The 25596-nt window shown below is 40.7% G+C and overlaps 1 protein-coding gene across 1 annotated transcript in view; it reads left to right on the forward strand.

Annotated features, from left to right (window-relative positions):
• The first annotated feature begins 2800 nt into the window (after positions 1–2800).
• Positions 2801–25596, forward strand: part of MGAT4C (MGAT4 family member C) — a 223217-nt gene continuing 200421 nt past the window's right edge. Inside the window, exon 1 of the mRNA XM_082256979.1 lies at positions 2801–3104. Within this exon, the coding sequence (XP_082113105.1) occupies positions 3102–3104 (3 nt within the window). The 5' untranslated portion in view covers positions 2801–3101. The remainder of the gene's footprint in view (positions 3105–25596) is intronic.

The following is a 25596-nucleotide window of genomic DNA, read 5'->3' on the forward strand; positions in this document are numbered from 1 at the left end:
AAAAAGGATGAAGGTAAGGTACAAAACAACTGATCAGCAGAGGAAGACACTAACAGTGTATTTAGTGAGAATGGTGTTTGTGACGGTGCTCACCGTCACTGGAAGTGAAAAACAGATACTTACTGGTTTGAATTGCTTCAGATGGAACAGTGATATTTGTCAGCAATATCTTCATATAGAATATGAAGATTTATTCCCACTTTACACTGGGAGATTAAGACTGTTATAGACCGTTGCCATGAAGTCTGCCTCCTAGATAATGTGTATTCTGTCTTGTCTGTGAGAGAGACACACAGACTGTCATTGACAGGCTTCCCTATTGTTTGTGTATTGAAATGTAATCTGTATTTTGGTAAAGTTTACCTGTCCCATTGTTAAATGTTAATGACCTCACATTGTTCTGTCTGCTTTAAGATAAACTTATTATGGGATGTATATGTGAATGTGGACTAACTGCTAAGGGGGAGGGGGGATTGTCCCACAGTGTATATCTTTGTGTACACTGTATGGGAGTGTAAAACTCTGTTTTCATTGGATTGTGAACCTCAGGGCCTGTTCTCAACAAGGTCCACCTGGGCGGTAACCTTGTGGAGGAAAACTGTCTAAAAGAGCAGCTGTACCATTAAAGTTTTGATATATAATTCACCCTCAATCTAGAGTCCTGTCTCTCATTGGGGGAATATGCTAAAAGGGATTGCTATGTCCTTCATACTCCCTTGGATAATCACTAAGCTCTTGTAAGAGTTTGTGTAAGAGCTTGTTCTTGTTCCTGCTTCACTCTCTATTGGGAAAGGGAGATTCACCCATGGGAGCCTGGAGCCCTGTCGTAGGTCTAGGGTGGGTAGGAGATGGAGAGACCCTAACCAAACTGTGGCAGTTCGTGGGGTCTGAAGTGGTTATGGTGTCTGGTGGAGTGCTTGGAGCCCTTGGGAAGCACTAGGAGCATTCATCAACGGAGGTACGCAGTCGGGTGCCAGTTGATCGGTTACAGTGTTTACTGACAATGACTGCATGTAACTGCAGAGGTGGGTGGGACAATCTCTTTGAGGGTGAGGGCAGGTGCAGGGTTTGTTTTAATCAAGGCTGAATTACTTTCTTAGTCCAACAACAATTTTCCCATCCCAAAGGATATATACCAAAAAGTCATGAAGGATTTTTTCAATAGGAGAACTAGTAATGCCTGCCCTTGATTATAGGAACAGCTTTTTGTTTTTTTTTAACAAAGGTACATTAATGGTGTATTTGTTCATAGGGAAGCGGGGATTAAATTGATATTAAAGTCTTCTTTCTTTTCTTTTGTTATACTTACCTGCAGTGGTTTTGCACAGAGCAGCCCAGATCCTCCTCTTCTCAGGTCCCTCGTCCGTGCTCCTGGCCTCTTCTTCCTGCCCCCACAGCTAGAAACTTGCTATAGGGGGCACCCGAGCTGAGCCGCTGCTGTGTGTGCCCGTTCAAACATGAAATTAGCTCATCTCTGTCTCTCTCTCTCCTCATTGGCTCACTGAGTTTGATTGACAGCCAATGGCACCCGCTGCTGTCGTAGCTAATGAGGAGGGAGGATCCTGGCCAAACGAGACTCTCATGTAAGATGACTGAATCGAGATGGGGCTCGGGTAAGTATTGGAAAGGTTGAGGGGGGCTGATGTACACAGAAGGTTTTTTATCTTAAAGTGATTGTAAAGTCAGAAGGTTTTTAATGCATTCTATGCATTAAGATAAAAAACCTTCTGTGTGCAGCAGCCCCCCTCAGCCCCCCTAATCGATGTGCAGCAGACCCCCCAAGTGATGTTGCAGTAAAGACTCTGCCTGAGACCCTCCCACCTGATTGGTTGAGACAGCAGCGCAGTGCCAATTGCTGTCAATCAAAGTCAGTGTACCAATGAGGAGAGAGAGGGGGCAGGGCAAAACCTTGGCTCTGTGTCTTAATGGTCACACAGGGTGCCCCCTATAGCAAGCTGCTTGCTGTGGGGGGCCTCAACAGAAGGGAGGTGGCAGGAGCGCCAGCAAGGGACCTGAGAAGAGGAGGATCTGGGTTGCTATGTGAAAAACGACTGCACAGAACAGGTAAGTAAAACACGTTTGTTATTTTTATGGGAAAAACAAAAACGAGACTCTAATATCACCTTAATGCATAAAAAGCATTAAGATGAAAAAAACCTTCTGCCTTTAGAACCATTTTAAGAAAAAAAAGGTGAACTTAGCCTTTAAAGCCTCCCGGTACCAATTCTTCTTTAGTCTTTAGCCTATAGGTTTTTTCTTCTGATGTCAGCATGCAAAACAGAATAAAATTAGTAGACACAAAAGGCAATGCAATCATGGAAACCAATTATTTTTAAATATATGGTCTTGCTAACCCTAATCCTTGTCATATTTCCCTCTTGCAGTCCTTGTTAAAAATCATTTGTTTATCCTTAGGGCTTGTTTTACCTAACATTCTGCTAAAGCTTTGTATTGTTTGGACCTTGAAGAAGGGTGTGCACCCTGAAAGCTTGTCCATTTGGATGTTAGTGCAAATAAAAAAGTATCACAGACACTACTCAATTGTTCATCCCGTATCCAACAAACTATTACAAGTCAGGGCACTATTTTTACATTTCCAAAATAATAGTTACATTCAAACAGGAATAACAATAAAGATAGAAATGTAAGTTATATGACAAAATAAATAAAATATTATAATTGAATACATCCAAAGACCTTTCAATGCTGTGCATTTGAAAATCTGGTGCTAGGTAGTTTCAGTATTGTTATCTGAGCCTGTTCATTTCAATGTTTTTCTACTCCCCATTCCAGACATGCAGGCACTATAGCAGTGATCCGCCTTTTGAAATGGTGCTGCAAGCTTAGGGTTAAGATATTATTCCAGGTAACAAAAGCCAATGAGAGTACACCGAGATGATGTTTGTGACATCATCTCACAGAGTAGCTAGAACAGCTGAGGTAGCTTTCAGCTTCAGCACCATTGCTATTATGATGGATGTTTACATCTCTTCATTGAGAGCCAATTATCTCGCTTTTGTGTGAGGCCCAAGGATCACTCATGCTGCCCGTCTGGATACAGCAGTCTTGGATCTAGCTGAACGAATAGCTTCTCTCTGTGCATGGTAAGAGAGCCTTTTCTTTTTTGTCTTCTCCTAGATATTCTAGCTGATGTGTGTGTAACGTGCAGAGGAAAATGCTGGCACATCCCAGTGCTTTAGTGCTAGGGAGACTTAGCAGCTATAGCATTTTGCAGTTTTTCCTGCTGCTGATTTAAAGAGGTTTATCGGCATGCCAGTATAGCATTTATTTCACTTCTATTTGATTAAAAAATAAGTGCATTTCCAAAATTGTTTTCTGCTTTAGCTTATTGAAAAACGTGTTTCCCTGAACCTACAGGCTATGTTAATAAATGGTCACTGGTGTAGAGAAACATAATATTTTGTATGATGTGATGGAGCATGTATTATGAGCAATAAACATGACATGCTGGCTGACTTGGTGATAATTTGACATTTACAAGGTAATAAGTTATTTAAGTTCTCATACGTACAAGTTGAAGTAGGCTTGTTCACCTTTCGAGGAATCCACAGCAGATGGGTAGAAGCAATGGAGCATATTGTATGGAGGGATGGCAAACCAATAGATGCATTTTAAAGCTTTATGGGTTCTTTTTTTTTTTTTTGGTATAGCTACACAGACTTTTCCAGGGTTGTTGTAATTATTTGGAAATAAAAGCACAGCGCTATTGATGTTTATTGAAGTCTGCTTTATGTTTCCAGTGGCATTCTGCAGCCTCTTGATTTCACAGAAAGAAAAAGCAATATTTAGGCTTCAGAGCCGATGTGGATTTGAGAGATTAACAATGACATTGACACTGACAAATCAGATACAATAAGAGATTTAATTGACTGAGTGAATACACTAGATGAATGATTCAGTAATCAGTGTAACTAAACAAGAGCTGAACCTGCAGAAAAAAAACTCTTTTCACGTTCCTCAAAATATTCTTTATCGGCGATATTAAAGAGAAATTCCTATATGTGCGCTTTTAATTCTTTATGATTTGGTTTGCAGCAGACAGTGTAATCATTTGGGATACCAACAGCATGTTGCTACAAAGTAGTTGATCACCTGTATGCTAAATATGATTCAACAGAACAATTGCTTTCATGATTCATGTAATATGCAGGTTCTGCTAACATCTGACCTTTCTAAATATCACATTATTCTTTTTTTTTTCTGTTAGAGTTCAATATACCGGAACGATAATTCTTATTTATGTGAATGCCAATTCTAGCTTGACAGTCTTATTATGTGTCAGGTGTACTGATGGCATTTTAACAATGCTTATTCAAGGAAGTGCTTTTCAGATTGAGACTCGCTTTTACTATGCTGTGAACATTGATTGTTTTAATTACTATGCAATTTCACATTGTGCATGGCTTTCTTCATCAGTGTGTTTTGCTTTAGTAAAAAAGAAGCCTGATGCACTGTATACATTACAACTAAGCTTTTCTTTTATGTCTATTCTTGGTCAGTATAGACATTAAATAAGTCAATGTTTTTATACTCTGGCTAAAAGAACCTGTAATCCATATGCACTTATATTACGTCTATTATACCAGTATTATAGTGTATTCATTTACTTAACATATACATTTGCTGAGAAGTTAGTGTTACATGCTATCAGCCATTTCAGACTAAAAAAAAGGCTAACAACTGGCAGTTCACAGACTTCAGGTCATATATTAGACAAAGACATCAGCTATGGTTATGAATTCTATCTCCCTGCAGACAGTCTAGCAAGCTAGAAATATAAAAATAAATGTTCTAAATTCAAAAAGGATTTCATAAGTTTACTGAATGTAGGCATGTTAATATTACATTTAGATTACCACCTAAGAGTACCTGTTTGTTCCTACTTTTTTTCAATTAGAACTAAAGGCAATTTCTTCTATTCAGGGTGGGAGCTTATAACCCCTGTCAGCTTTTTGTCATCTGTGTCCTATTAGGGAGATTTCTCAACACTTACTGTCCCAGTGTCGCACTTCCTAGTGAATCGCTATACTGGTCCAGGTCAACAACTTCCTGGCTAGTGAAGATAGGGTGAGGGTGATAGCACCACAGTCTGCTGCACCTTCACTTGTCATATTAAAATAAATAACTGTTGAAAGGTCACTGAAAGAGAAGAGCAATTGTACTCAATTCTCAAGTGAACCATGTTTACTACCTCCCCTTTTTTCCAGTGTTACACCAGTCTTCTTAGCATTTGAAACTTTCAGGAGTGTCAAATGCCAGTATACTACTCTGCAAGCTGTGGTTCTATACTCTGACCTCTGTGTCACTACAGGACTAAGTGTTGATGTAGGTGTCTGGGTATGGAACCATGGTACATAGCAGAGGGTACATGCATCCAACTTCTGAAAGTGTAAAATGTTAACGTGACAGTAACACTGGAATGGGGGAATTGTTGCAAATAGCTGAAAAAACTGATGGAGGCAGCAGCTCTGGAAAGGAGAGAAAGTATGAAGCTGGGATTGCTGGAGAAATTTGTATATTTTCTCTTGCAGTGACCCTTTTAGCTGCTGTTTTTTTGTTGTTTTTTTTAAACCTGACAGGGTCACTTTAAACCCCAATGGAAAAGGGGAAGCTCCAGTATTTCTATCCTAACAGGTTCTTTTTAAGATATGTAATTATAAATAGTGCTCAGTACAAAGAGAGAGCTAAATTCAGGTTGTACAAAGCCCAGACAAGGCTACTAGTGCATCCTTTATATATCTAAAGAGGGCAGGCTGGTCAGATTATTACTTGTACCAATTATATTTGTACAACCTACTAGCAGGTCCATTATATTGCATGTGGGTAAAATATTTTTGTAATTTATTCTTTTTGGCCCTTTTAAATTAGAGCAAAAAGTCAAACATTTTCAAATGAAAAGAACAATCTAAACTTGCTGTTAATATTTGACTTCAACGGCAATTCATTTTCCTACACAGTATTAAAGGCATCTACACGGGGCAAAGCTGTTTAATTGGTTAGTTAAGATTCAAGGGGTTTGGAGTCACCACTTATGATATCCATCAATCTATTGCAGGATGAAGTGTAGTGTATCTCAACCACTGCAATTACAAATGATAGATTAATTAAGTTCTCTCGCTAGCAATTCACCTGATCTGGTCCCACTTTTTGATTCTCTAAGCATCAGTTGATCCGGGGTAATTAAACTCACCAGGATTTGTTTCAAAATTGCGACCTTTTTAAAATAAACTGTTACATTAAACACACACACACACATACAGTACACACAAGTTTTTTTTAAGCTGGCCATACACTGTTAGTTTTTTTTTCATTTGGCCAGTGAGGTGGATAGAGGAATCCCCCCTGTCAGGACATTGTATTATGTTGAGGTACCCACCGTTTTTACAGAATACATTGATTAGTAGCTGCAAGTGATTGCTGTAGCTGTTGATCAATGAAATGTTTTCCAACATGTCCCTTTGATAGAAGTCAATTAAACAGTTGACTTCTGTTGATTGGAGAAGACCACACTCTTACTGAAATGTGTCATGTCCCTGCTGGAGCTGGACATATTTTGATCAGTGTACGGCCAGTTTTATTTAGAACCTATGTCATGTTTTGGTTTCCTGTTTGACTTTCCCTTAGCACATAGGAAGTGGGGGGAACCTCCCCAACAATATCTGACAGCCCCTATTTAAATTATTATTTTAGTAATTCCTGGTAGGAGCAAACCCGATATTACAATTATGAAGGTTTACCACTGTTCAGGTCCACCTTTTAAACTGACAAGAGTTGAATTGTGTCATAAAAAAGGGAAGAGCCCAAAGGGTCTGAAATGTTGGGAAACTCAACCCCAATTAGGGGAGTTGGCCCACATTATTCTTCTTCCCTTCTTTTTTTATGATGTCATTACATAAGGATGTGGCTGTGAGTGATTGCCTCTAGAACCGATATCTTTAAACTATTCATGCAAGAGTTGAATTGTGGTTGCAAATAATGCATTGAAGCCACAAAAGTCCCTGTTGAATACATAGACTTGTTTTGTGAAAGCTTCCCAGAACTAGCTGATTTAGACTACTGGTGGCTTTTATATATCTGCTAACCAACTGTCTGTAGCATTTTTCTGCCATTTTGTAAGCTCTTAGTGGTCATAAATGCTGATAAACTCATAAAGTAGCAAATAATAAGACAGTAGTAAATACATGAAAACGACCTAATAACTGCATGCTAGTCACTCCTGTTATTTTTAATGGGACAAATTGGAGTGAGCACTAACAATTACTAGAATGTTATGCTCACAAAATTTTGTTGGGGAGTACCTGAGTGACTACCTTGAATGAAGCCATTTATCATTCATTGGCATGTGTACTGTCAGACTGTTAGAGGGAAACTCAGTGTGCTACAGTTAAAGATCAAAGATCCCAAGTATTATTTTTTAGCCTTTATTTATTTATTAATATACAATTTTAAAATGAAGAAGTCCCTGTCTCTATTGCTCATATACAGCAGGACAAATTTAGAGTCTATTAGCTACCAAAACTTTTAAGTTTGGGTAAATTAAAAAAAGTTAGCACAAGGGACAGTACTTACATTTAATGAGAGGTGTTCCTTGTAGTTGAAATTGAAGGTACTCTGCCTCTGTACCCCCACAGCCATAATGTTTTGGTGCTGCAGGGGTTAATACAAGTGTTGTACCTGTCATATGCACCCATCAAGAGTGCCCACTATGCTCACCTCCCACCTCCACCATTTATAGAGGCTGTGCAATAGCCTCCATCCTGTTCTATGAATGGAAGAGATAGATCTTTCCCTCGTCTGCCTATCCTTCATTCCTTGAGTAATTTCCATTCATGGAAATCATACAGCTTCTATGAATGGCGATGAGAGCATAACTGGTGAGAATAGCTGTTACTCTTGATCAGTGCCTGAGATGGGTCCAAAGCCTATATTACACCCAGTAACAGAAGATTACAACTGTGAGTAGGGGAGAGGGGGGCAGGGGGCAGAGAACTTCAGAGTTTGGATGAGATTTTGGATTTCAGAAGGGACACTTCTCATTAAATGTAAGTACCATCCCATGTGCTGTTTTTTTAATTTAGCTAATCTTAGGCTTTAGCTTTCCTACCAGCACATATATCAGTTGGGTGTATTTATAAATGTTTTTACCCAACTTTCACCTAAGATTTATACATTTTTCTAATGGGATTCAATTGGAAAATGTATGAATCCTGGGGGAAATTTGTATAATACTTGAGTAAAGCATTTACAAACAATTAGACTTCATAGCATAGACTAATGTTTTGCTAGTTTATTGTATTAAAAATTTTTTGTAACATATATCTCATAACTAAAAAAGGGGTGAAGCCCTTTTCACTATTGCAACGAGAAAAAGAGTTTCTGAATTGTAAAGTGTTTCGATACCTATAGATAAAACATTTTCTACAAACCAGTCATGTCAGATTTTGGGATGGACCCAGAATGCTCATGGCCTTTGAATCCAAATGTGCCTCAGACCTCCATGCTCTCAATCTGATTTCCTTTCTCTATTCCCAACTTGTAGCATTTCCCTTTTACACTCCCCCTTACAATAAGAAACGGTTGTTAGATATAAGTATAAATGTTAGATCTAAGTATAAAGTTAGATGCTCACAATTGGGTTCAAATTTGGAAAAAAACTAAAGCCTGCTTCATCATTATTCTGGCATTGGAAATAAATTAAAAAGATCTAACTAGATAGTTCCCCATCCTCATTCTGCTTTAGTGGTTGTGGACACATCTGCACTTTTTTCCATGTTTGGTGGATTTGTCCTGTAGTACACTGTTTCTGGTCTGCCAGATAGTGAAAGATTTTGGACATTTCTAATTCTCCTATCCCCTTTGATGCTCAACACGCCATCTTGAACCTTAGGCCCCCAGGCATATACAAATGTACCTTCAAAGTTTTGCTGAATGTTTACACAGCTAAAAAACAAACAATCCTTAAAGCCTGGTAATTGCCCATCCTATCATTGAGCGAAAGCTAAGTCTATGTGATCAACAATGCCCTCTTGCATTAAAAAATTGAGGCAAAACTCACTGTCAATGTTTAGGTTTTCCAAACTGTTTGCAGGCCATAGGCATTTCACTATCTCCCTGCGGAATTTGACCTAGAACTCTTGACCCTTTAACAGGGCAAGCAGACCTATTCACCAATTTCCCTCTCTCCCCTACTTTTCCCTTCCCTCCCTCCCTTACCTTTCCCCTTCCTTTCCTTTCCTTTCCTTTTTTTTTCCTCTCTCCTCTATTCTGACTGTCACACCAGTGTATCTGTTCCAATCACCAAATATCTTACATTTAGTTACCACGGATTGTATGTCTCTTGCTTGCTGCATTTGTACCTTGTTTTTCTAAAACCATATGTAGCATTGGTATTGTTTTCTTTGTTTTACTATACGCTGTATGCAATATTGCAATGTATATGCCGTAAAAACTCAACAAACTGAACTTAGAAAAAAAATAATAATAATAATAATAATTTGCTTGTTTGTTTATTATTTTGTCTTGATAAAGAATATATATCTTTCCTGTATTTTTTTTGAAGCTTTGCCCATTTTTTGGTAAATGGCTGCACACAGGGCTTTGAAATTAAGTCCATTCTCTGTCATTAAGTTGTTAAATGCAAAACCCTTCTACCTAATACTAAGTCCTTACCATTTGATAGTTTCATGAATGAGAATGAGACCTAGTATCAGGCTGAGCATTGTTTAATCTTGACACAAGGCGAACCCCTTAGATTGGGATTAGGATTAAGATCCTTCATGGGGGCTCCGAAAGGGCACATGTAATAAATTAAAACTTACACAGTTACTTGCCGGCACTGTTGTTATGTAAAGCACTTTTTACCTTAACTTAGGGTGACTCTAAATTATTCTTTATCATTGTGGTCACCCTTCTTTGTTGACTAAAGATGCAGAAGATGAGTTACAATGGAAAGGGCATGTGTGATAGCTCAGTAAGGCACAATATTTATGTTTTTCTTAAAAAGGAAAACATTACTTTGTGGTATATTTTTTATACCAAAAAGCATCTAATGATGCAAATTAGGAAAATCACCAATGGATTGATTGTAAAGTGTTTTCTCATATCTTCAGGAAATGTACACATATCATTTTTTACTTATATCCTATCATTTTGTTATGCATACTGTAAGTCAAAGGTAAAACAAAAACTGATTCCCCCAGAAATGTAGATAATAAATATTCCTCAAAACCAACACAGCTCACCGTGGAATTATTTATTAACATGATCACTAAATTTATTTGAATAATGTTATGTGCCAACCAATGTGAACCCACCTTTGTAGAACAGTTTGTCTTTACTAGAATACTAAAACCTGGCCCAAAGTGATAGGAGATCATTTCAATGTAAGAGGAAATATACACAAAAACAATTGTCAGCTGAACAGGTATCACCATTGGAAGACTTTCTCTTTATTCCTGTTCTGGTGACAAATATAAATTGTTGGCTTTCTTATCACTTGCTGTTCTAATGACATTGGTCAATTAAAGTTGGTCGGTCCAGCAGAGACCCGGAGAGCAATAAAAGCTTGACTAGGTTTCTAACCCTTCCAAAACAAAAAAAAAAACAAAAGTATTTTTTTAAATATTTAAATACATTTTATTTTTTTATACCTATTTTAGCAGTGTGTCCCCATAAATCCATCTACAGCATAGGCCAAACATAAGTAAATTAGAAATAGGGGGACATATTTGAAAAAAAGAAGAACATGTAATTCAATAGAGAACTTATTGCCAGGCTTGATTTTCATAAAATTCACAGAGACACTTTGTAAAGCATAAACCCAATGCAGATAACTGAATACATGCAATGCAGTTCATTGTAGTTCAATTGCCTATAATCACCTTCAGCAATACTTTGGGGCACTCAATCACATGTTATTACATTTTAGTAACCGACCCAATTGTTTGCTTTCTCTCTATCCATGTTCCACTTTTGCTGAGTGATGCTGATGTCTATAACTACATAATTTGGTATATTAGTACCAAAAAATGAAGTAATAAAACCCTATACCTAAAAATTCAGATGTGGCATATAGCAACATATGCAACACTTGTATTTAATTCACTCTGAAACAATACCAGAAACTCTTGTGATTCTTTGAGTTTCAGCATATATAAACATGCAATGATATTCTAGCAATGACTTAGTTGTTTGTAAGCTATTCTATTTTTTTACTATTCCATTTTATACTTTGCAAAACCATATAATCAAACAAATGAGTGAGCAGGAGACTCTAATTGATGAAAATTCCAAAAGGTACCCAGTAATGGATTTTCAAGCTATCTTTTAGTCATTGAAAAATCGAGGATGTTTCTGAGTATCATCATCATAAAAAAAAACCCTTTCCTACCCCTCTCTCTCCCTGACCCCCCTTCACCCCCCAACCTCTTTTTTTTCCTTCCCCTTAACCTTTATCATACCTATTTCCATCATGTATGCAAACCATTAATTAAGTGTACAACAGAAATAGCGCTATCAGCATATTACACCAACATAAATTCATAGCCAGTTAAAAGCTACAATATAGCCACTCCTCCTTATCCATTTTTCCAGAACCATGTCCCTACAAGAGTGTCAAAGACTAACAAACTGAACTACGCTCCTGTCTATGACCCTCTTGTAGAGGTTCAAGACCTATAGGCAGAAAGAACTGCATCATAATGACAGAGAGGGTAAAAGCATACTGGCTCAAATACACATCTGCATCTCTGACATGATGACCCCATCTTACTCCATCATGATACTATATTCTATTTAAGTTCTTACAGACCCTGTTCATGTAATATAAGAGTTAGTTTTACTTAACATTGCAAATATCAGTCTGATAGCTCTCTCCTTTTTCATTTGTTGTATTTCTATAGACCTTAGCACCATTGTATTAGAAGACTGTTATTGGACGCTGTTGTACATTGTACCCTCCTTTTCTGAATAAAATGTTTTGGAACAAGAAAAAAAAGGAAAGGGGTACAGGCCAAGACCTTACAGCAGGTAGCCTTTGTTTATTTCCCCAAGGCAAGAGAGGTGGGTGCTAGAGACATCTGTGGTTTACATACACATAAATAAACAAAGATACAGTAAAGTACATACTGGGAGGAAATAATAGATTACATGGTGGCCAGATTACTAATAAATATTACCTCCCAGGTCCATAGTCCTCTCCAAACTCAGCTTTAAAATAGAAAGGGTATCAACTAAATTGTTCGACTTTTGCAAGTGTAAAATACTAAATTATGTACATAATTCGGTGTGTCTCATCTGCTTTAACATACAGCTTCTGTCTGCCTTTTAATAAGTAGTTACTCCCTAGCTAGCAGTGAATAAATTTGCTTATAGGATGCATTCCAGTTTGCAATAAATAAGTCCCATTCTACAATGTGCATATATGCAGGAAACTGCACATTTAGCACTACCTTAGTGCACTAAAAGCTTTTAGTGCTGCCTTTTGATTTACAGTGTAGTCCATTGCCAGCTATAATGTAATGGGATATAGAGTACCAGAAGCAATATTCCCCCAAGTGCTAACAGATAGAGAAAATAGCAACTTATGCAAATGCAAATAATGTATTAATCAGAAATGAGGACAGCAATTACTACATTTACTGGACAAAAATGGTAATATAAAGTTTTGATGAAAGCTGCATAGAAAAATGTTGTCATTGACCAGACTTATTCAGAGGGCAGTGCAAAGTCCCATCATGTGTGTAGAGCAGTAACCCAGGGCTAAGATTTTTGCAGTTGATCTGTAAAAATATGAATTCTGTTCCTGTCATTTAGTGCACTTTATGCAGTCACTGCATGTACATATATTTTTTTCTTTAAAGGATTACTTGACTAAACAGAATATGATTATTGCTATAACATCAATTAGAAAACTAAAAACACCCTGATCATTTGGATTGTTTGAACTTGACTGTTGTAAAACAATTGAACTGATCAAATTTTTAAAGTATCTGTGTACTATATTATAGAAGCATGCATTCCTGAAAGAAACCTAACAGTGAAGAAAATATGGAAATTTCATTGCTGAATTGTTTATACACTGAACAAAATTATAAATGCAACACTTTTGTTTTTGCCCCCATTTTTCATGAGCTGAACTCAAAGATCTAAGACTTTTTCTATGTACATAAAAGGCCTATTTCTCTCAAATATTGTTCACAAATCTGTCTAAATCTGTGTTAGTGAGCACTTCTCCTTTGCCGAGATAATCCATCCACCTCACAGGTGTGGCATATCAAGATGCTGATTAGACAGCACGATTATTGCACAGGTGTACTTTAGGCTGGCCACCATAAAAGGCCACTCTAAAATGTGCAGTTTTATCACACAGCACAATGCCACAGATGTCACAAATTTTGAGGGAACGTGCAATTGGCATTCTGACTGCAGAAACGTCCACTAGAGCTGTTGCCCATGAATTGAATGTTCATTTCTCTACCATAAGCCATCCCCAAAGGCATTTCAGAGAAATTGGCAGTATATCCAACCGGCCTCACAACCGCAGACCATGTGTAACCACACCAGCCCAGGACCTCCACATCCAGCATCTTCACCTCCAAGATTGTCTGAGTCTAGCCACCCGGACAGCTGCTGCAACAATCTATTTGCATAACCAAAGAATTTCTGCACAAACTGTCAGATACAATCTTAGGGAAACTCATCTGCATGCTTGTCGTCCTCATCAGGGTCTCAACCTGACTGTAGTTCGTCGTTGTAACCGACTTCAGTGGATAAATGCTCACATTCAATGGAGTCTGGCACTTTTGGAGAGGTGTTTTCTTCAAGGATGAATCCCGGTTTTCTTAGATCTTTGAGTTCAGCTCATGAAAAATGGGGGAAAAACAAGTGTTGCGTTTATAGAACTGTAAGCTTTGGGGCTTTCTTCTAATTTCTATATCACTACTGAATAAATCACTGATCCAAAAGAAGTGTACAAGCAAAACTCACAACGTATATGTATGTACGTGGTTCTGAAATATATAAACAACGTCATAAAAATCTCATCAGGAGCTTAAACGTGGTAATAGTGATGATGAGCCGAACATCCCCCCCGCTTCGGTTTGCACCAGAACACCGCAAACAGGGGAAAGGTTTGTTAGAACATGCAAACTCTATTAAAGTCTATGGGACTCCAACATGAAAAATCAAAAGTCCTCATTTTAAAGTCTTAACTGCAAGTTATTGCCCAAAAAAAGTGTATGGGGGTCTGGATACTGCCCTGGGGGACATGTACCAATGCAAAATGTATTTTTAAAAACAATCGTTTTTACAGGAGCAGTGTTTTTAATGATGCTTAAAGCAAAACAATACAAATTCCTTTAAAAATCGTGCCTTGGGGGGGTCCCCTTAATGTCCCTGTAAAGTGGCACAATTGTGTGATGTATATAGCCTTCTGCAGCAATACTGACATTTCTAAAGGAAAAAATGTCATTTAAACTTGCTCGCGGCTGTAATGTATTGTCGGCTCCCGGCAATACAGATAAAAAACCATGAAAAAAAAAGGCATGGGGTCCCCCCCAGTCCATACCAGGCCCTTCGGGTCTGGTATGGATTTTAAGGGGAACCCCACATCAAAATTGAAAAAAAAAAAAACAGTGTGAGGTCCCCTCCAAAATCCATACCAGACCCTTATCTGAGCAAGCAGCCTGGCTGGACAGGATAAGGGGGGGGGGGGCGAGCGAGCAACCCCCCTCCTGAACCATACCAGGCCACTTGCCTTCAACATGTGGAGGGTGCTTTGGGGTGCCCCCCAAAGCACCTTGTCCTCATGTTGATGGGGACAAGGGTCCCTTCCCGACAACCCTTGGCTGTGGTTGTGGGGGTCTGCAGGTGTTGGGCTTATTGGAATCTGGAAGCCCCCTTTAACAAAGCCCCCAAATCCCACCTCCCCCGTGTGAATGGATATCGTACCCCCACTCATTCACCCAAAAAGTGTACAAAAAAATAAAGACAAAAGCCAGTTTTTGACAAATCCTTTATTAAAAAATAAAAAAATAGTGTCCCCCAATGTAAATCCATCATCAATTACGTCACCCTCTGCACCCGAAAATTATATTTAAAAAAAGAAGCCCTTGCCTCTTCACACACCTCGGCATAACGAGCTGCTGGAGCTGTCACAGCTCTTTTAGAGGGAAGGGGCGTGGACACTACCCGGTGGCACCGCCCCTTCTGACGTGACATCAGTAAATTTTTCACTACATCTGAGCAATGCATTATGGGGCGTTCGTGACGTCAGATTCCTATAAAAGAGCTGTCAAACTCAAACAGCTCATTACGCGCGAGGCGTCTAAAGAGGCAAGGGATTTTTTTTTTTTCTTGCTTGTTTGCTTTTTGTGTGCTGTGGACGACGTGATTGATGATGGATTTACATTGGGGGAAACAATTTTTTTATTTTTTTAAAAAAGGACTTTATTTTTTTGTACACTTTTTTGGTGAATGGGTAGGGACACGATGTACCCGATATCCATTCACATGGGGGGGGGGCAGGATCTGGGTCTCTTCCTGACAACCCTGGGCTGTGGTTGTGGGCGTCTGTGAGTGGGGGGCTTATCGGAATTTGGAAGCCCCCTTTAACAAGGGGCCCCCAGATCCTGCCCCCTCCCCCATGTGGATGGATATCAGGTACATCGTACCCCTACCTATTCACCCAAAAAGTGTATAGAAAAATAAAGACAAAAGCCAGTTTTTGACAAGTCCTTTATTAAAAAAAATTTAAAAATGGTGTCCCCGATGTAAATCCATCGTCAATCACGTCGCCCGCCGCACCCGAAAAATAGAAAAAAAAGAAGCTCTTGCCTCTTCAGACATCACGTCAGAAGGGACGGGGACACCACTCGGTGGCACCACCCCTTCTGAGATGACGTCAGTAATTTATACACTGTACCTGAGCATTATGTGGCGCTCTTGACGTCAGATTCCTATAAAAGAGCTGTCACAGCTCCAGCAGCTCATTACGCCGGAGACGTCTGAAGTGGCGGGAGCATTTTTTTTTTTCTATTTTTCAGGTGTGGCTAACTTCCCGCCAAGTGCCACATTTGTTTGTGTGTCCAGCGAACACACGAACATCCGATGTTCGAGTTGAACTTACATTCGACTCGAACTCGAAGCTCATCCCTACGTGGTAATGCAAGTTTAGTTTTTTAATTAAACATCTCTAAGAAAAAACTTTCATTTAAATAATACCTGATGATCCTGCCATGAGGGCTCTTTTTCAGGCATTTCCTCTATAGGGTGACAACTCTTTGCCCTGTTTTCCAGTTGTGCTCCTGTACCATCACTCTTTCCTGCAACCACTGACTGTGTTGATAATAACATCCGCTAGCAATAATCCCATGTAAAATTCAGCAGGCGGATTGTACCCAAGTTGATTGATCGATCAACTTGGGTACATTCAGCCTGTTCATACATGGTTCAAGTCTCAGCCGGTTCAGCAGGAAGTAGGTTTGAAATATCTGGGGGCTGGCTTCATTTGCAACCAAGGATGGGCAAAAGGTGAAAATATGTATGTTGATAAAAGCATGGTAATTGCTTATGATAAAACAGTGCTTCAGCAAAAAATGTCACTCAGTTAGCGTTTACATGTATCTTAAAGCATTTCTTACCCCAACATTTCGTATTCCTGATATGTGCCTGCTTTACCATATACCTGTAAGAGAAAGTATTCTGTTCTCTTTGTATTGCTTCCTTTATATGAAATCAACAATGTTCCTGCCAGTCCCTCTACTTTCTGATTAAAAACTGACTACACTAAACAGGAGAACACACTATGGTCAGTTCTCTAGCTATGATGGGAACTCAGTGTACTCTCTTCCAATGATCAGACTTATCCTGAAACACCCCCAATGCACAGCCATTAACTGGGAAGCTCAGTGTGCTGCTGCTTCTCCTCCCCCAGCTCTAATGCAGCTGAGAACAGAGGGAATGTGATCACTTATAAAAAAAATGGAAAAAAGGTATTTATAATGTTTTTTTTTTTATAGCTATACAAAAACTATAAACTATTTTTTTAAACTGAGGTTGTTTTGTAAGGTGATCATTTACAATTACTTTAAATAATTCAAAGAGTAATCACACAATTCCACTTCCTTCATCCCGCAAATACTGTACAGTGAGAACCCTAAAATCACTGTTATATGACCTGACCTGTTTTCTAGTAGATGTAGGACCTTGCTGTAATGAAAAAACATTTCCTTTAACAAATAGTAACTGTGCGCTAAGATTTGGTGAGGTGTGTAACATGTGTCATTTGTTCAGTATGCTGAAATGTTTAATCATTTATTCTTGCTCGGTCATTTGCTATTTGGTTCTATACGTGCAAGTGAGTAAAGTGTTCGGAAGGATTTGCCCCCCTTAACCACTTAAGCCCCGGAGGATTTTCCTGCTAAACGACCAGGGGGTATTTTGCGATTCGGCACTGCGTGACTTTAACAGACAATTGCGCGGTCGTGCGACGCTGTATCTAAACGAATTTGGCGTCCTTTTTTTCCCACAAACAGAGCTTTCTTTTGGTGGTATTTGATCACCCGTGCGATTTTTACTTTTTGCGCTATAAACAAAAAAAGAGCGTACATTTTGCAAAAATAACAATATTTTTCACATTTTATAATATGAAATTCCCCCCAAAAAAAATGTAAAAATCAAAATTTTTTAAAATTTTCAGCCAATTTGTTTTATGCTACCTATGTTTGGTAAAAAAAATCGCAAAAAGCGTATTTTGATTGGTTTGCGCAAAAGTTATCGTGTTTACTAACAAAGGGAAAGATTTCTGTCATTTTTGGTGTTTTTTTTTTTTAACGTGTAATGGCGGCGATCTGCGATTTTTTTTGCGGTACTGCGACATTGGGGCGGACAGATCGGACCCTTGACTGACATTTTTGACACTTTTGGTGTTACCAGTGACATTTCTACAGTAATCAGTGCTATATATATGCACTGTTACTGTAAAAATACACTGGTAGTGAAGGGGTTAACTTTATTTGGGAGGGAGGGGCTGTGTGTGTCCCTAGGGGCGTGCTTTCTACTGTGATTGGCTGTGGCTTGAGCTGTAAGGACACTGATCAACGGATCTACATAGTAGATCCATGTGATCAGTGTTTTTACAGCGAGGAGAATGACAGGTGGCTTGTTTACACAAGCTGCCTGACATTCTCCCTCTCACCCGCCGATCGCCGAGTGACCGGCGGACATCGGGTCCGCTGGTCACACGCGCGGGGGGGTCCGTGACCGCGCGGGAGCGGGAGCGCGCCTCCGCGGGCGCGCGCTCGCTCCCCAGAGCCTCACAGGCGAGCGACGTAGACCTACGTCACTCTGCCTGTGAGGGGCTGACTGCCGCAGTAAATATACTGTGAGCAGTCGGCAAGCGGTTAATGACCAGGCCATTTTTTGCAATACGGCACTGCATTAATTTAATGGACAATTGCACGGTCATGCGACACTGTATCCTAATAAAATTGATGTCCTTTTTTTCCCACAAATAGAGCTTTCTTTTGGTGGTATTTGATCACCTGTGCGATATTTAATTTTTTTGCGCTAGAAAAAGAGCGTCAATTCTGAAAAAAAAACAATATTTTTTACATTCTACTATATATAGCATTCCCAATAAAATAAATAAATAAATAACAATTTAAAATTTTCATCATTTTTGGCCAATTTGTAATTTGCTACATATTTTTGGTAAAAAAAAATCCCAATAAGTGTATATTGATTGGTTTGCGCAAAAGTTATCACATTTACAAATATGCACTGTTACTGTACTAATAACATTGGCAGGGAAGGGGTTAACACCAGGGGGGCATCAAAGGATTAAATGTGTCCCTAGGGGGTGCTTTCTAACTGGGGGAGTGGGCTTGCTGTATGAACACTGAGACCTGTGTTACTAAATAAGAGGAGCACAGGATTCCTGTGTTCATTTCTGACAGAACAGTGTTCTGCCGTGTTTACAATGGCAGACCGCTGTCCTGTCCCCACGGGGAGCGATCGCAAGTGCCCGGCGGCAATTGTGGCCATCTTCCCCTGTGGCGAATGGGTGCTACGGTGGCTGGTCGGCAAGCAGTTAAAGATGTCGAGAAAAGCTGCTATGTGGCCACATGTATAATAAAATACGTCAAGACACCTACATCCCCAATGAACATGTAGAGAGTTGCTTAAAGGGGTTGCCTTGAAGTGGATGCAAAAATGCAAACCCAGCTATAAAAGGTGGAAGACGCCCATCCACCTGATATTCTATGGGTCATAGCATCCATGACATGGAAACATCCCGAAAAGACCAAAGAGGGGGGCAAACTGTGGGACTTTTAATGGTGTCATACAAAAACTTTATGAAAACAGTTTAAAAATTCAAAAAGGATTTTATTACATCAAAGAACATACATCTTTAAAAATATAACGGACAGGGTGAATACACCCATTCAGAGGATGCAAGATTTTTAGCAAGATAATATACATTATTCTGACAAGAAGGACATGGGAGGATACATATATAGCACAAAACCAGAACTTCCGGTAAGTTGGTACAAGGAATCCATGTCCATCTGGAATACTTCACATGTTTCGCGGTGTTTGGACCGCTTCTTCAGAAGTTTATTATACAAAAATTATATAGATATTCTAATAAAATAAATGAAACAGAAAAACAGCGTCATTAATCAAAAAAAATAAATAAATAAATAAATACATTATCCAATATAGTACAACAGCTCACCGGTTGTGCCCCACACGACAAACCTCCATGCACACATCCCCTGTGAGGCCCTATGGGCATAGTTGGAAAAGGTGACTGAAGGTGTATGCCCAGCCATATATATATATATAGGGGTCCCCAGGGCGAGTGCGGTGGCCCGAAAAAGAGGACACTAAACTTCAGGATAGAAAAGAAAAAGGTAAGGAAATATAAGAATGAAAAAAATAATAAAGGAGATGGAAAAAACAGCCATTATAGGTGTAATTAAATAGATACCTCTCAGATAATCTTGAATCCTCTAGGATTTTAAATTAAAAAGCAAGGGAAAGACTCATGCTATATTATGATGGTAAGATCTTTAAGATCCCAAGCCTGAGAGGGGGAATAGATATATCAGAGGTAAGGTAATGATGGTAATATCTTAAACTAATTAAATAGCATAATACCAGAATACATAAAAAGTCATAATGTTGTCATACCATGATTGTGGTCTTAAAGGACATAGAGGGGCCAAAAATGTGCGGTACAAAAACTGGAATCTCAGGCATAGAGAGGTAAGATAACTCTCAATGGTGAAAATGATCCAAAAAAGGGCCAAACATCAACCCCTAAATAGAGGGACTATAATAGAGAAAATATAAAAAGAAAAATGGCAAGGAATGAATATAAAGTAACCAAACCCATATACTCCACTATGAAAACAAGGTAGCGGTTCATAAGTAATCCATACCTGGTATCCAGACCGCACAGAGACATGGCCACCTGAGACTCACAACACGCTGCTTTTTAAAAAGAAGGAGTGGGGGTTCACTTAGAAACTGTAACTTGCAAAAAAAAAAGAACAGTTTACATACTGTTTACATAAAAATAAAAATCCAAAACATTAATATTTCGGCCTCCTAAAACATGGGCAAAACTTTATCCTAATTTATAATTCTCCGTAATTAACTATTGCTTGACTTTGCTTAATATTTCATTCAGTGGAAGTCTTCCACTTTTGCTGAATAGCATATAGAAATAAAATTGTTAATACCTGACATTAAACACTGTCTAAACATGTTTAATATCATTTAAGCTATGACAAATGTAATTCTAAGTAAAAAATGCACATAAAACATAAAAAATGTTATGTTACACGTAAAATATGTAAATGTATGCAAATTAAATTCATTAAATACAGATTATTATCAAACTGCTATATTTTGGATACAAACTGCGGTATAAATTTTAAGTTCCTCTTAAATTATAAAAATTAATAGCATTTACAGTATTCTTGTTGCTTACACATATAAAATTTATTCAAAATGTTATGTTATTGTCTTTTTCAGTGAAAAGGAACACTAAGGTTGAAATGCAAAATCCATGTCACAACACTGCCACCTACCAGAACACAGTGATACTGTATATACTATAGTAGGCAAACAGTGCAATGCATATTAGCTCTCCATCCACTGATGAGCTACTTCCTGGACCTTTCCCTTATTCCACTTTAAATGCTATAGAGTTTGGCAATGCAAAAAAAAAAAAAAAAAAAAACCTCTTTTGTTATTATTATTAATAATTTCAATAATAACAATTATTAAAGTCTTTCGTCTTTTGTAGACAGCGAAAACATCCCTTAGGTTTCCGTAGTATATTCTATAAATCATGCTATTCCTTGTTGAATTTGTAATAAAATATTTAGTGCCTGAGGCAATGAGAGATAATGCGAGCTGCTCAAGGTTACAAGGAGGAGACCTACAAATAAATCTATGTTCTCTCACTGATACTATCTTGTCTGGTGTTGCTATAGTGCAAATGAAATGAAGAGCAAAATTCTGCTATCTGTTAATGCACTTACAAATTGTATTTAAAGCCCAACTCTGGGATTTATAAAAACAAAAAAAGAAAAACCTACCCTTGCAGTACACCCCCCATCCCACACACACACACACACACACACACACACACACACAGACACACACTGCAAGGGATACATCCTCATTAACTCTAGCATATGAGGAATAAAGAGAGATACTTACCTTACCCTCTCTGTGGCATGCACCCTCCATCTGTGTGCCTCTTTTATAGCCACGGTAACTCAATGGGATGTAATTTAATGATATAATCAGGTACAATGCAGGATCAAAAGCAATAACGAGCACAGTCAGAGAAATAGTTGAATTTGCTTGAATATTTGCTCTGTATCTAATTATTCATTGTAATCATCCATTTCATATTATAGACAGAGCCATTTTCCAATATTTCCCACCTGCCATAATTGATACACATCCATACTGTGTGTGGTTCTTTTTTAGGCTCAGGATCTATGTACAACAGGGCAGTGCAGAGAGGAGCAGGTGCTCAAAGTATAAAAGGGGCACATTGAGCAGGGCTTTAACTAGGGCTGTGTTTGAAATATCAATACAGCAATGTATCGTGACTAGGGTTGAGCGGACACCTAGATGTCCGTGTTCGACGGGTTCGGCCGAACTTTAAAAAAAAGTCCGGGTCCGTGTCCCGGACTTTTACCGAACTTTTCCCGGACACCGAACCCCATTGAAGTCAATGGGGACCCGAACTTTAAGGCACTAAAATGGCTCTAAAACACCAAAGGAAAGGGCTAGAGTGCTGCAAATGGCAGCAAAACGTAATTAAGAGCATGGCAAGTGCTCTGCAAACAAATGTGGATAGGGAAATAACTTAAAACAACAAAAAAAAACAGAAAAATAAAACAATGTTCTTCTTCATCTCTGAAGGACGAGGCCCATATGGAGTAGGAGGGAGGTTGAGGTGGTGGTGGATGTGGCGGTGACATAGGCGTGCGCACAGGGTGTGCTGGGTGTGCCTGGGCACACCCTAATCACCTAGGGCACATAGCATTGCCAGTGAGGAGATGGGAAAGATCTCCCTGGGACCTGCTCTGCTCTATTTCTCCTTGCCTACAGGTACATGGCCCCGATACATTACTCTCCCTGCTGGCAAACACATGCATGTGTATTTCAACTTTGGGGTGCACACCTTAATGCAATAGGCTGCGCACACCTATGGGCGGTGTAGGTGGAAGCGGCGGTGGAGGAGGACCAGGGCCGGATTAACAGCATCATGGGCTTGGTGCTGAGGATTTTGAAGGGCCTTAGGGCCGTGCCTTGCCATGCACCCAGAGGAGGAAGGGTGCAGCCATGCATGCCTAATTCAACATGGGATGCTGTCTCTGAAGCCCATAAACACATCCATGCATCGCCAACTGTCCCTCCTTGTCCGGCCTTCACGCTGTGTGGGGAGGTTCTGAGGGTGCTGCCTGGGGAAGCGAGCATAGAAGCCAGACTTCTGTGTTTACAAGTGACAGAAGAGCGGTAACAGTGAATATGGCCAACCCGGGGCCTATATAAAAGGTAGGGGCCTGGAGCTGCAGCTCCAATAGACCCTACATTAATCTGGCCCTGAGGAGGAGGACGAGGTAGCCAACACTGCTTCTTTTCACAAATTTTAAATGAGGGTACACCCCAAAAGAGTGAGAAAGAGCAAAAATGGAACAATGGGTGGGTAAGGTCGGTATCCATTGCTATTCTGCATAAGGTACGGAAAAGTCCCGTGGGATCCATGCCTGGTTCATTTTAATGAACGTGAGCTTGTCCACATTGTCTCTGGACAGGCGGCTGCGCTTGTCTGTTATAACGCCCCCAGCCGTGCTAAATACCCGTTCAGATAATACACTGGCTGCAGGGCACGCCAGCACCTCCAAGGCGTAAAGGGCAAGCTCAGGCCATGTGCCCAATTTGGAGACCCAGAAGTTGAAGGGGGCAGACCCGTCATTCACTACATGTAGGCGTGTGCACACATACTGCTCCACCATGTTGGTAAAATGCTGCCTCCTGCTAAGACGTTCCATCTGAGCTGCTGGTGCTGCTGTTTGTTGTGGCGTGCTGACAAAGCTTTTCCACATTTCGGCCATGCTAACCCTGCCTTCTGAGGTGCTGGCGGTGCCCTGGTTGCGTTGGCGACCTCCTCCTCCTCCTCCTCTGCCTTGTGCTTCCACTGTGGCCCCGCTGTCAGATGGGAATGCCAGCAGCATGGCGTCTACCAGCGTGCGCTTGTACTCGCGCATCTTGCGATCGCGCTCCAGTGAGTGAATTAAGGACGGTACGTTGTCCTTGTAACGGGGATCCAGCAGCGTGGCCACCCAGTAATCAGCACAAGTTAGAATGTGGGCAACTCGGCGGTCGTTGTGGAGACACTGCAGCATGTAATCGCTCATGTGTGCCAGGCTGCCCAGAGGCAACGAAAGGCTGTCCTCTGTGGGAGGTGTATGGTCCGTGTCCTCTGTATCCCCCCAGCCACGCACCAGTGATGGCCATGAGCTGGCCTGGGTGCCACCCTGCTGTGAACATGGTTCCATCTCCTCCTCCAGCTCCTCCTCCTCCTCATCCTCCTCATCCTCCAGAACTGTGCCCCTGCTGGACAATTGCGTCCCTGGCGTTTGCGTGTGCAGGAACCCACCCTCGGAGCCCCTTGCGAATGACTGCCCTGAAAGCCTTGGAAATGTTACCTCTTCATCCTCCTCCTCCTCCTCATCCTGTGCCACATCCTCTTCCATCATCGCCCGAATTGTTTTTTCAAGGAGGCATAGAAGTGGGATAGTTAAGCTGAGAACGGCGTCATTGCCACTGGCCATGTTGGTGGAGTACTCAAAACAGCGCAACAAGGCACACAGGTCTCGCATGGAGGCCCAGTTATTGGTGGTGAAGTGGTGCTGTTCCGCAGAGCGACTCACGCGTGCGTGCTGCAGCTGAAACTCCACTATGGCCTGCTGCTGCTCGCACAGTCTTTCCAGCATGTGCAAGGTGGAGTTCCACCTTGTGGGCACGTCACATATGAGGCGGTGAGCGGGAAGGCCGAAGTTACGCTGCAGCGCTGCCAGGCGAGCAGCAGCAGGGTGAGAACGCCGAAAGTGCGCACAAACGGCCCGCACTTTCTGCAGCAGCTCTGACATATCGGGGTAGTTTTTAAGGAACCTCTGCACCACCAAATTCAGCACATGCGCCAGGCAAGGGATGTGCGTCAAACCGGCTAGGCCCAGAGCTGCTATGAGATTTCGCCCGTTATCGCACACCACCAGGCCGGGCTTGAGGCTCGCTGGCAGCAACCACTCATTTGTCTGCTGTTCCATGCTCCTCCACAACTCCTGCGCGGTGTGTGGTTTGTCCCCCAAACAGGCAAGTTGTAAAACTGCCTGCTGTCGTTTACCCCTGGCCGTGCTGAAGTTGGTGGTGAAGGTGTTACGCTGTCCGGATGAGGAGGCGGTAGAGGATGAGGAAGCGGAGTAGGAGGAGTTAGGAACAGGAGGCAAACTGAAGCGCCCTGCAATCCTCGGTGGTGGAAGGACATGCGCCAAATTGCTATCCGCCTCAGGCCCATCCGCCACTGCATTTACCCAGTGTGCCGTTAGGGAGATATAACGCCCCTGACCGTGCTTACTGGTCCACGTATCCGTAGTTAGGTGGACCTTGGCACAGATGGCGTTGCGCAGTGCACACCTGATTTTTTCCCCCACTTGGTTGTGCAGGGAAGGGATGGCTTGCCTGGAAAAGTAGTGGCGGCTGGGCACGACGTACTGTGGGACAGCCACCGACATAAGGTTTTTAAAACTGTGCGTCTCCACCAGACGGAATGACAGCATTTCAAAGGCCAATAATTTTGAAATGCTGGCATTCAGGGCCAGGGATCGCGGGTGGGTAGGGGGGTACTTCCTCTTCCTCTCAAGTGTTTGGGAGATGGAAAGCTGAACGCTTCCACGGGACATTGTGGAGATGGTTGTTGGTGACCCAGGTGGTGGTGTTGCTGACAGATCGTCTGTTTGCGGGGTGGCAGGTGCCGGT

Source organism: Pelophylax lessonae (genome assembly GCF_965119305.1).
Source record: "Pelophylax lessonae genome assembly, chromosome: 4".
NCBI classification, from domain to species: Eukaryota; Metazoa; Chordata; class Amphibia; order Anura; family Ranidae; genus Pelophylax; species Pelophylax lessonae.